Source organism: Tachypleus tridentatus, chromosome 7, assembly GCF_004210375.1.
Source record: "Tachypleus tridentatus isolate NWPU-2018 chromosome 7, ASM421037v1, whole genome shotgun sequence".
Classification (NCBI taxonomy): Eukaryota; Metazoa; Arthropoda; class Merostomata; order Xiphosura; family Limulidae; genus Tachypleus; species Tachypleus tridentatus.
The window spans coordinates 27,804,763-27,817,205 of NC_134831.1; the positions used below are offsets into that span (position 1 = coordinate 27,804,763).

The following is a 12,443-nucleotide window of genomic DNA, read 5'->3' on the forward strand; positions in this document are numbered from 1 at the left end:
AATGTATCTCAAAACGACTAGTATGAGTATTAGCAGGTTGTTTTTAGGTTAACAATTCGAAATAGACATTTAACATTATAAGTTACTTGAATTTCTAAATATAAATTTAACTTACACAAATGTGGATATTAAAATAAATGCATAATAATAAATCCGTCACATGTGACTTAAAATAAAATCCAGTATTCTCTCGTGCAAATCTAAGAATGATTATAAGCCAGTTTTCTTTAATATAGACCATTTCTTCGGAAAAATATAAATTATAAAGTCTATCTGTAACAGAACCAGATAGTAAACTCATGTTTAGTGTGTGTGACATTGTAGTTGTCAATTTTTCTTTTGATTTTTTCCTGTCAAACAATAAAAGTTTACTATAACGAGCGACTTCATTACAGCACTCCTTGTTTAGATTTAGTTTCTCTTTCACAATTTTATGCGGTAGTCTACGTATTAATCATTTATGTGCGTTGGAAAACATGAAAAGTTTTATTGTAATACAAAGGAATTGAAATACGTGCACTGAAAATTAAATTATTGTAAGTTACATTATACTGAACTTTCAATATGCTTAAAAATCTTCTTAGTGTCTTTATTCGTGTTCTTATCTATAACGTTTAATGATTTCAAGGTCAAAGTTAATTATTCTCTAAATAATGTTCTCGGAGCTAACAGAAAATGAACATGAAGACTTACACATCGCTAAATGGACAAATGTTGATTTGTTTGTTTCTTGAAATTTGAGAAAAGCTACCCGAGAGTTTCTCTGCGCTAGCCGTCTTTAATTATAAAGTGACAGGCTAGAAGATAGACAGCTGGTCAACACTAGCACAGGTAACCCTTGGACTGTTCTTTATCAACAAATATGATGAATGAATGTCGCATTATTACGTTCCCACGACTGAAAAGGCAAGCTAGGCGCAACGATGGGTTTAGACCTCGCGATCCGCAAATTTCATGTTGAGCTCCTTAACCATCAAGACATGTCAGGCCAAAAATAATGTTATTAAAAGGTGTAAATGCGTATTTTAATTAAAGTAAAAATCTATAGGTTTCTCTGCATTAGCGTGCGTTTTCTAAATCATTTGGTGATGTTACTAGTCGTATTCGATTTTTATTTTTTCACTGAATAAATGTATGTTCAGTTCACTTCTTTAAAGGTAAAAACAATATTGACTTAATCATATATCTCTGATTACAAATGAGAGGTTTCATATTGGCAAAACAACTAGTAATAACACAATATGAGCTTACAGGAAAAAAACACAAGCCAAATAAAGATTGACATTTTAAGCAGTTCTCAAGAAGTGGATTTTCCGGGTCTCACAATGATCCAAAATTAGTGTAACTGTAGACATGTAATTAATCGTAGACTTCAAGCAAAATTATTTGTTATTGGATATTAGCAAAAAGCTAATCAAGGGCTGTGTATGCGTAACCACCCTGAATTATAAACAGTAGGGTACTGTTTGACTAAAATAGTGTGATACGACCGTCACATTTATAACCCCACCACAGCCTGAAAATACAAAGCGCGATTTTTTTTGTAGTAACGGTTAAGTAAAATAACGCTATTATACATAAAATATAATATAGTTTTTGAAATAATACCATTATGTTAAAGATATAATATAGTATTCCTCTGACTTTAATTATCTACAGTTAAATATGGTTTGTTAATTGTTTGAAGTTTGACGAAGTTTTTAACCATTAGGGAGCTTAAATCTACTTAATAGGATATGTTTTTACTCACTATCCCCTGTGGTCTGTTGCTAATGATTTTATTTTTTAATGTTAAGCCAATGAACGTCGATTGGAGTAAATAGTCATTGCAGAAAGCAGATGAAAACACATAGGTATAATAATACAATTCATGGAGTAAATACTGAAGGAATAAAAATGCAAAAAACATCTTGATTGTTTCTTTCACTTTATTGAGTATAATACTGCGTATCATTTATCTCGATATATTTAGCTTATATCTAGTTGTTATGAATCAATATTTTTAATAGAATATTCTTTTAACTTGAGCTTAATCTATCGGTTCTGTCGACCAACAATAACGACAATAAAAATAATATTATTCGGGACATGTGTCTTTTTTATTAGCGTTGAAAAATCAACGTTAGAAGGAAATATATCCAAAGAAGCGGTAAAATAGACTAAATGTAATGGAGTTCACTGAAGGAGATGTTTCATCAATAAACTGGAAAAACAACAACTTTGTAAGTATCCATACATGGAGTACATGAACCTTTCAATTTCAATCAGTGATGCTCTAGTAGTAAGACATTGTGTATCCATTAAACAGTTTTATATCCTTATTTAAATCGTGCTAAAACTATTTTGTAACGGCATGTTACATCGTAATCTTAGCTTGCAAATTCATTTTATTACTGGATAAGCCATTCTTCTTACACAACTTACTTTGTTTCTGTGCTAAGCCTTTAACATTCCAATAAACTTATTTTATAATTGATAAAGACATTTCCGGTTACCTTTTGTCAGAGTATTTTTTAAAATTTTAATTATGTGAAGATGTGTAAGGAATATATATAGTAGTCATACTTACTTTAAAACTGATAGACTTTACAGATAGAAATTGTTTAACGGATCCCACCACCAAATCTAAGGCTATACTAATCAAAGACTGGGATTTGGTCGAGACTCTTTATAATGTACTCACGACCACAAAATGCGGAGGGCGGTTTTTTATTGTGCAATGTATCACGAATTTTGGACCCTTGAGTCTACAGTTCTGGTGATCATTGGGATACATCTAGCTTGGGATCCACGGAATGTTTCACTATTTACTACCATCGTAGGAAAATTAGGGTAGTCTCAAACCATTGAACAAAACTATCAAAAGAAAATAGTCTTTATGAGTGTAATTTACAGAGGAATGAGTGCATTATATTAAAATGATTTTGTAAATGCCACGTAGCAACCACAGTCGATATAAAATCACTTTGGAATAGAATGTATCAGAACTACACTTTGATACTAATTGTTTGTTTTCTTTAGGAGAGTACGGTACAACCCTTTCTAGCACAAATACATACATTAAGGTCATTAAAATGTGTTTATACCGGGAATTTATAATTTCCAAGGCGGGAATGTCCGCTGAGTTTATTAGCATTGGAAAATAGCAGTGGTAAGTACACTGCGATATCTTTTAAGAGATAAGAATCAACAAATACAAACGTCAATGGGAAAATTCGTCAACTTGAACCAATCTACAATTGTAACATAATCAAGGACGATCTCCGTCCAGAAAAAAGTGCCTCAAAATTATGTCTTTAGACAAGTTGCTTCCATGACACATCCATTCAACCGTCACACCTTAAGACATAAGTGAATGAAAAATGGATTTCATGCCATTCCATTTGAAGACATGTTGGTCAAGTTGTCTAATACAGCATCGACCGATTTGTGTAATATCGGACTGTTTAAACTGACGTTAGGAAAAAATATTCTTTATTCACCTAGATGAATTATAGAAAGCCAACAGAGAGAAAAGGTTTGCTTTAGACATCAAAGTCTTACAACGGACTCTTTGCAATGAAACTAAATTGTAGGACTACTGTCAAAATGTACAGTCACCAAACAAGGCATAATATATTGTAGGCAAATGGAAGCTCAAAATCATTTTAATACAACGTATTTAACTTCTACATGCATATACACAGGCTGAAATAGATTTCCCAAAATTATAATTAGTGTTATTAAATTAAATTAATTTAAGACACAGTAGTGTAACCTTACAAACCTTACACAATATTCTTTATTTTACTACTTGATTGGCTAGTAAAGGTGTTATTTTCATCAACTTAAGTTCGGACAGCTACGACCATGATGACTTAGCAATAAGCTTTGGAGTTTATAACAATAGAATTCGGAAATCTTTCCTCACGTAGAACACAGCGCAGATAACATATTGTGAAGCTTTGCATTAAAGTAAACAATCTGAGAGCGACAGTACACAGTTTAGTATCATTTTCTACATCTCAGTATTATACAAGGTGTATTATTAAATTATTTCAAACCTATATACAACGAATATTTTTTTTTTTTTTTTAGAATCTAACCAATGTAGGATTGTTGAAAATGTGAGGAAAGAATATAAAATTTTTTGTCGGTAGTGTACTGTAAAATGAAAAGCACAATAAATTTCTATGTTGTGGTAACGTCAAATCTTATGTAAACTACTTACATGTCTTATTTAAAAACTAGCGTCAAATGTATGATATAAAAATGATATACAGATGAACCTCTTGGATGCATCTTAGTCTTTGTATTTTAACAAAGTTCAGAGTTTTATGAAATGTTTTAAAAATTAAATAATAATCGTGGTGTACTACAATTATTTTTTTTGAAATAGAATACTGTTTGAAAAATCAATTTGCCTCTTCTACAATAATCGTATAAAACATTTTATATTACAATATAACCAAACATAATAAGAACTTCAGTTGCATTTCTGTAAGAGATAATATATATTTTATATATACCTAGAAATTATAAAAATGTCAATGTTCTTTTAAGTTTTAACGTAGTTGCATGTAAGCTATTTGCTTATGTCACGAAACGCAAGTTAAATGTTATTTACAATTTACGTAAAAACTAATACTTTCTATTTCTATTCAACCTGTCATCTTCATTTCATTGTCACTGCCAGTGCTACAGATGTAAGATAGGTGGCCCGGCATGGCCAAGCGTGTTAAGGCGTGCGACTCGTAATCTGAGGGTCGTTGGTTCGCATCTCCGTCGCGCCAAACATGCTCGCCTTTTCAGCCGTGGGGGCGTTATAATGTGACGGTCAATCCCACTATTAGTTGGTAAAAGAGTAGCCCAAGAGTTGGCGGTGGGTGGTGATGACTAGCTGCCTTCCCTCTAGTCTTACACTGCTAAAGTAGGGACGGCTAGCACAGATAGCCCTCGAGTAACTTTGTGCAAAATTCAAAAACAAAAAACAAAAAGATGGAAGATAGGTCAGCACCCGTGAATACGTATAAACATTCTCATCGTCAAGTTGTATTAATAAAGAAGATCAGTCACTTAACGAGTGCACGCTATTAACTTCTTCTGAAGTTAAAGACTACGGTCATACACTAAGCTCTGTTATTCATTACAACGTTTTAAATAAACGTTAGTATTCAGTTACAGTCACGTATATTCACGAGAGTGTTTCAAGAAAACGATTTTTTTATTACACCTTGAGTCTTCTCTGACTGAGACGGCATTTTTATAGAACATTCTGTATGATAATCTGATGAATGTGCATTTTTCAAGTTGTTCAGCATCTTATGTGTTTAGTGGATATCTATTTCAGCAAGATAATTTATGATAAATATCTCAACGAAAAGATAATTATGAAAGTTTCTACATAAAAAGAAGAAACTGTGTATAGAGGAAAACGGATTAGATAATTAAAATTTTACCTCATTTAACCTTTCCGTCATTCCTCTTTCTCTTTGAATAAATACGTTCGCTTCTTTAAATCGATGGAAAGTATGTTTTTTTAGCAGTCGATCAATTCAAAGACTTACAGGATTCAACTTCAGAAAATGGACGGATATATATTTTTGTTTTCTAGTTTAAAAAGTTCTTGTTCAAATGAATGTACACGTAAATATCGAAAACATAGGGAGCAATTTTTACGTATATGATCAAATATTTCTATGTTATGCAGATATAAATACACCATGTTTAAACAAATCAATAAGTATACCTAATTACATTGCACATTTACTTATAATTCGATAATATGTAAAAATCAAAATATAATCACGTATGTTAATTTTTACTTTTAATTTGTCAAATCGTTGTGTAAAAACTTTCATACCATTAACTGAAGAACTGGGATCATTAATAAAGCACAATGAAAACTCTTTTCTATAAAAAAATGAACTAATTTCAAGCATAAGTAAAAACAAAATAAACACCATTAAGAACCCAAATGCTTTCTCATATCTTAAACAGAAAATTCAATGTACACAAATTCTATAATTTGCACCGAGGACGAAAAAATCGACATAAACATGAATACACAGATATAATTATTTTCGTGTTTTCGGTTCCATATAATGGTTCATAGTTGATAATTACGAATTGGACGTTATTAGTTTTTGTAAAGAATATTTAAACTTCTTTCAAAAACAGGTGTTTTGAGTTGTCTTGAACAGTGTTTGTTTTGGGTTGAAAGTTGTAGCACTTACTCTAACCCTCTGAATAGCTTCTGGTAAACAAAGATAGTTTACATTAATTTAGTTCTAATCTTCAAACATACAAAAGAAATATACTCTCACGCTAACATCAGATAATAAGAAGAATGACAAAATGAAGTAAGAGAATGAAAATTATTTTATATTTCTTAGTTTTAGTTGCTTAAACCGTTTTGTAAAATTTCACTTTTCGAAATAATCTGCTTATAACAAATAATTTTAAGAGAGCAATATAATTCGTGTTTTCCTAACACTGAGTTGACAGATGTACGAAACGTTCAGACAGTTTAATGTTTTTATAAGCCTTATCTTTGGTAAGATGGAGAATACTATAAAATGTTTTACACAAAATTTACGAAAATGACAATTTTGTTTTATAATTTCGATGGTTAAGCAGTAACTACCAAGGCTTATAACGCCAAAGTTTGTATCCAATTTCATCGTGCAGTTTAACAACAAAGTAACAAATTGCAAGTCATTAAACTGGCCTTCAAATCTACAATGCAACACGTTGTCTTTATAAATTATGAATAAACTGAAAGTATATAAAAGTACCAGCCGTTATAAAATCTGTAACTCTCAAATAATACTTAAATATCTAATCTTCTGCTAAATTAGCTTTTGATGAACAATGGAGTGGTTAGCTCTTATAATTTATTTTTTTATTGGGGGATAGCGATATGTAACAAGGCATAAAACGAAGAAACATTAGAGTCAGTACTATGTGTTTGTTTTTTAAAGAAATCTACTTGAAATATAATGTCTTTATACATTTTGAAGAATAGTTAAGAAAGCTACAGCTTTAGTATACATATCAATTTACTTGAAATGAAAAAAAAAATCTATTTAACCTTTAATGTATGTATCCATGTTTCTATATACACTCGAAATGCTATATGAATAATTATGTACTTTACATACGTCGTTATTACAATAACATTCAATTATAAACTAACTAATTATATTTTATCCTTTAGCCCAGCGGTTATTCTGAAGGTTTATAACATTAAAAACCAGGTTTTGATATCCGTAATAGGCATAGTACTGATAACCTTTAATGTAGATTTGAGTTTAACAGGAAACAAAGATTAATTTCATTATAATATTACCATGCTGGCGGATTTATTATATAGAAGAAACTGAACATTTACAGTTAAGAAAATATGAAACTCAACGTAAGGCTGGATAAATTGTTCAGTATTAATGACAAATTTTTAATGATTCGAATTTAGTTTTTAGGAAAGATTATTTGATTTGATTCTACGAATAACAGAAATGTTAATAATGACATTTTGAGATTTGTGCAACAAAAATACATTGCACGAATTTACTTTCTTACACGTTTCACGTTTGTTTATTTTTTACATAAACTTTATTTAGAAATATTTTTGTTTATAGAAATATTTTTGATAAATGTATCTGTATTATTATTTTTTCTAGATAATAAATTAAAATTCATTAACTTCTTTGATGTGAATGAACAACTTTAAATAATAATATTACTGTTTATTATACATTCGACATACCATCAAAAGTGGAAAATGTAGAACTAATAAAGAAGTATTAAAAATAAAACATAGTGCAGGAAACGATTAAACCAGATATAACTATTTACAATTAGCTTCGAAAACTGATCATATAATGTATATATGCAGTCATGTGAAAAAGTGAGGATACCCTATGAAAGCCTGTATATTCTTGTAACATTTTTAGATATATAGATATTTAATCTCAATTTTAACAATACTGAGAGATTATAGGAATATAACTAAACAATTAAAACTAAAGAAAAGACTTTTCAAGATCTTCTGTAAATGTAATTCTACAAAAATGCACATTCTAACTGAGGAAAAAATTAGGACACCCTACCCCCTAATAGCTAGTGTTACCCCCTTTGACTGAAATAACTGCAGTGAGACGCTTTTTATAGCCATCTACCAGTCTCTGACATCGGTCTGAAGAAAGTTTGCCCCACTCCTCAATGCAGAATTCTTTCAGCTGTGAGATGTTTGAGAGGTTTCTTGCATGTACAGTCCGTTTTAAGTCACCTAACAGCATCTCAATGGGATTAAGATCTGGGATTTGACCCGGCCATTCCAAGACGCTCCATTTCTTAGTTTTCAGCCAGTTCTTGGTGGATTTACTGGTATGTTTACGGCCATTGTCATGTTGCAGGGTCCAGTTCCGCTTCAACTTTAATTTTTGTACAGATGGTCTCACATGATTCTCAAGCACCCTCTAATACACAGTAGAATTCATGGTAGATTCTATTATTGTGAGCTGTCCAGGGTCTGCTGCAGCAAAGCAGCCCAAAACCATGACACTTCCACCTCCATGCTTCACAGTTGGTATGAGGTTTTTCTTCACTTTTACTTTAAATAAATAATTACTGTGAGGGGTGCGAGAACATATTAAAATTTTTAGTGATGCGGGGTATAAAAAAGGTTGGGAGCTACTGCTGTATTTGGTTTACGCCAAACATGTCCTCTGTTCTGGTGTCCAAATAATTCAATTTTGGACTCATCTGTCCAAAGAACATTATTCCAGAAGTCCTGGTCTTCGTTTACATTCTCTCTGGCAAACTTCAGTCTGGCCTTGATGTTTCTCTTAGAGAGCAAAGGTTTCCTCCTTGCACACCTCCCATGCAAGTTAAACTTGTGCAGTCTCTTTCTGATTGTAGAGACATGCACTTTCACATCAACAGTAGCCAGAGCCTTCTGTAGGTCTTGTGATGACATGTTAGGGTGTTTGGAGACCTCCTTTAGCATCTTGCGGTCTGCTCTCGGGGTGAACTTGCTTGGACGACCAAACCTGGGTATGTTGGCAGTTGTTTTGAAAGTCCTACACTTGTTGACTCCTGTTGACAGTGGAATGGCTAATTTTAAAATATTTTGGGATCTTTTTAAATCCCTTACCAGACTCATAAGCTGCTACAGTTTTCTTTCTGAATGCCTCACACAGCTCTTTTGTTCTCACCATGGTGTTCACTCTCACTTCATCAATCAGGAGCACACCAAACTAAATGTCTGAGGTTTAAATAGGGCAAACCTTATTCAAAATGCTGAGTAACGATCTTCTTATCATGTGCACCTGGTGTGATTCACCAGTGTGTGAGTTTAGTTATTTTAAGTTTGAATAAATGTGGGAGTGTCCTAACCTTTTCCTCAGTTAGAATATGCATTTTTGTAGAATTACATTTACAGAAGATCTTGAAAAGTCTTTTCTTCAGTTTTAATTGTTTAGTTATATTTCTATAATCTCTCAGTATTGTTAAAATGGAAATTAAATATCTATATATCCAAAAATGTTACAAGAATACACAGGCTTTCATAGGTGTCCTAACGTTTTCACATGACTGTATATATAATAGTTAATTTAATGTATCACGTAATCAAATGAATTAATGACTGTTCAATTATTTACTTAACTTTATAAGAAAATTGAAATAGATATTCTAACGACATATTATGAAAATCTGAAATAAGGAATATTATTCTATTTGAAAAGTTTATGATTCCAAGCTATATTTTTCGTTAAAATTTCAAAGCAATAACGATTTACTAGGTTAAAAGTATATTTTGCAACTTATTTATTATATTCATGATATCACTTTTAGAGACGTAATTCATGTTTAACTATAACAGAAAATGGTATAATATATAGTAATTTATAATTACAATATATATTAAACTACTTATTAATAATTATCATATACGTTATGATGTAACTTCACAACTTTGTATTATGTTGTTTTAATATGTTGTTCTATTAGATCCAATTTCTCTTCAAATCCAGTTTTAACTAACATTTTGAAAGTGTTTTGGTTTGGACTGATTATTAAAATGAATTTAACCGCATTGTTTTGATTTTGAATTTCGTGTCATATTATTAATAATATAGTAAACATGATATATTATTATTTTTTATTCAGTTTTTGGTTCTTTATTCCAGTATTACATACTTTTGTCTTGGTAATCTTTTACTCAGCAATATGTCATTGGGCTAGTTGGGTTTAATTAGACAGTGAGTAACCTAAAGATTGATGGTAAGTGTCATCCACTAGCTACCTTCTCTCAAGTCTATCAGTTCAATAGTAGGAACAACTATTCCACGGTAGCTCTCTATTGCTTTGCGTGAAAGTGAAATACATATATTTAAAGTATTTAAACTGTTTAATCTATATATCCATGTTTTGACATACACTCAAAATGTTATATTAATAATTATATACTTAAAATACGCTGTTATTTTGCGATAAATTTACAATTAATTAGAGTAAAAGGTTTCACATTTGTAATTTTGACTTAAAAATCATAGCTACATCTTTATTTACTTGTTCTCAGTTGTTGACGTCAATATACTTTATGTACACTTGGATATAACTGTAACTACTTGTTCTCTCTTTCCTCTTTTCTTCATTGAAACACATAAAGTGAAATGTGTCTTCACTTTTCTGTTTGGAATTAATTTTGTTTCCGAGTTAATCTTCTCAACACTAATTGAAAATAGATAATTAATGTTAACCTCCGATCAAAGCAATCTACCAACAGAGATCAGAACTAAAAATAAACCCACTAATGAAAATACTTAATTAAATATACTGTTCTTACTTCTTTAATTATAAAGGTTATAATGGATAATGAAAATAAGAAAACTATAGGGACTGTGCATCCTACGTATCTTATTCAAATTTGTGATATGCAAATAACTCAGAAAAGGCAAAATATCCTAAAAGTTTGGGACACGCTAGTGCAAAAACATAATAATGTATAATACTCAGTACTTTTAAATAAATATTTTAATAGGTTTATAAAACTTGTGCTAATTCTTTTTTTACTTTGAGGAACTAGTGGCCTTATATGTAAACAAGTATATTATATGCATACAAGAAAAAACCGCTTCCCAGTGTTTCATCTTTCTTTTATATATTTTGATATGAATATTCTATATCTGCATCTATCATTTCGAATAAATAAAGTACATCATTACAATGTATCAATCATCTAAAGACATTGTGACATATTATCCTTAAATTCAATATATTTTAATTTGTTCTTCAACTTTTCTTCTTTGTAACCTCTTTTTTGAATGATAAAAGGCCCTATGGAGTACAACAAAAATGTCTTAAAGTTAAGTTTTATGGTGCGTGACTAAAAACATAATATGCGAAATATACAAGCCATTTCTACCATACTGTGCAGATTGAATAAATATAAACTAAAACTACTACATTCTCTTATTTTTAAATGCACTAATTTTTTTCAATTCTGTTTTACGCAGGCAATTACGTATGAATAAACAAAGCTGGTTCCATTTTATTTACATATCCAACATGAAAATAAAATAAAGTTTGTGTCATACTTATTTGGAAAATTAGGTTTTTTAATACCATAAAAGAAAATTTAAGTTAAATAATCCGAAGGATTGCTTTCCATTTACATACACATCTTCTATAATAAATACTCTTCAGCTTTCTAGTAGCAGAAACTTATTTCTCAGAAAGAATGATAGTGTTATCGGATGGTGAACGTGATATCCCTGCATTTCTAAGTTGGCTACTAGATCGTGCATACAAAACAGTAACAGTGATTTACTGGGCAGGATAAGAAGACGAGGTAAAATATCAACTTACTTTTTTCGGAGTTTTCAATTTCTGATTCGTAGCCAAATATGAACCGATGACGTTCCACTAAAACACTGAGAAATAACCAGATTAAACCTGTCATTTTCACGTTGTCAAGATAAACGTTAAACTTTCGAAGGAAGTTCTTAATGAAGGCCATGACAATAACCTGGAAGGTAATGTTGTGTCAATTGAGAAACCACGAATGTGAAATACTGTTATTTTAGGGAGCAGTGTTCACTACCGTTAAGATAGCTGAGCCTAACCATAAGATGGATTTCTTTTAGCAGCCACATTTAACATGAGTGCAAAAGAACTGTACTTAGGTGTATTAAACACGTGCCGTCCGTTGGAAGCATCATCTCCTCTAGAAATGAGGCGCATATGCCCGGCGTGATAACTTGAGCTAGCCAGCCAAGTTATTGATTTACCTATAGAGGGCGTGACGTCATTACTGTCGCAAGTGTCCAAGATGTTAATTTAAGCATTAACATTTTCTTAGTAGCTAAATATTTATTTAATTAAATTTTCTTCAGGTCATGTGTTTTGCATCCATTATGGGAATATATGTTGTTTAATACCTTTAACCTTATTTAGCT

At 31.0% G+C, this 12,443-nt stretch overlaps 1 protein-coding gene across 1 annotated transcript in view; it reads right to left on the reverse strand.

Annotated features, from left to right (window-relative positions):
* LOC143255344 (contactin-3-like) overlaps positions 1 to 12,195 on the reverse strand; it is a 228,193-nt gene extending 215,998 nt beyond the window's left edge. The window contains exon 1 of the mRNA XM_076510839.1: positions 11,854 to 12,195. Within this exon, the coding sequence (XP_076366954.1) occupies positions 11,854 to 12,004 (151 nt within the window). The 5' untranslated portion in view covers positions 12,005 to 12,195. The remainder of the gene's footprint in view (positions 1 to 11,853) is intronic.
* Between the last annotated feature and the right edge of the window lie 248 nt (positions 12,196 to 12,443).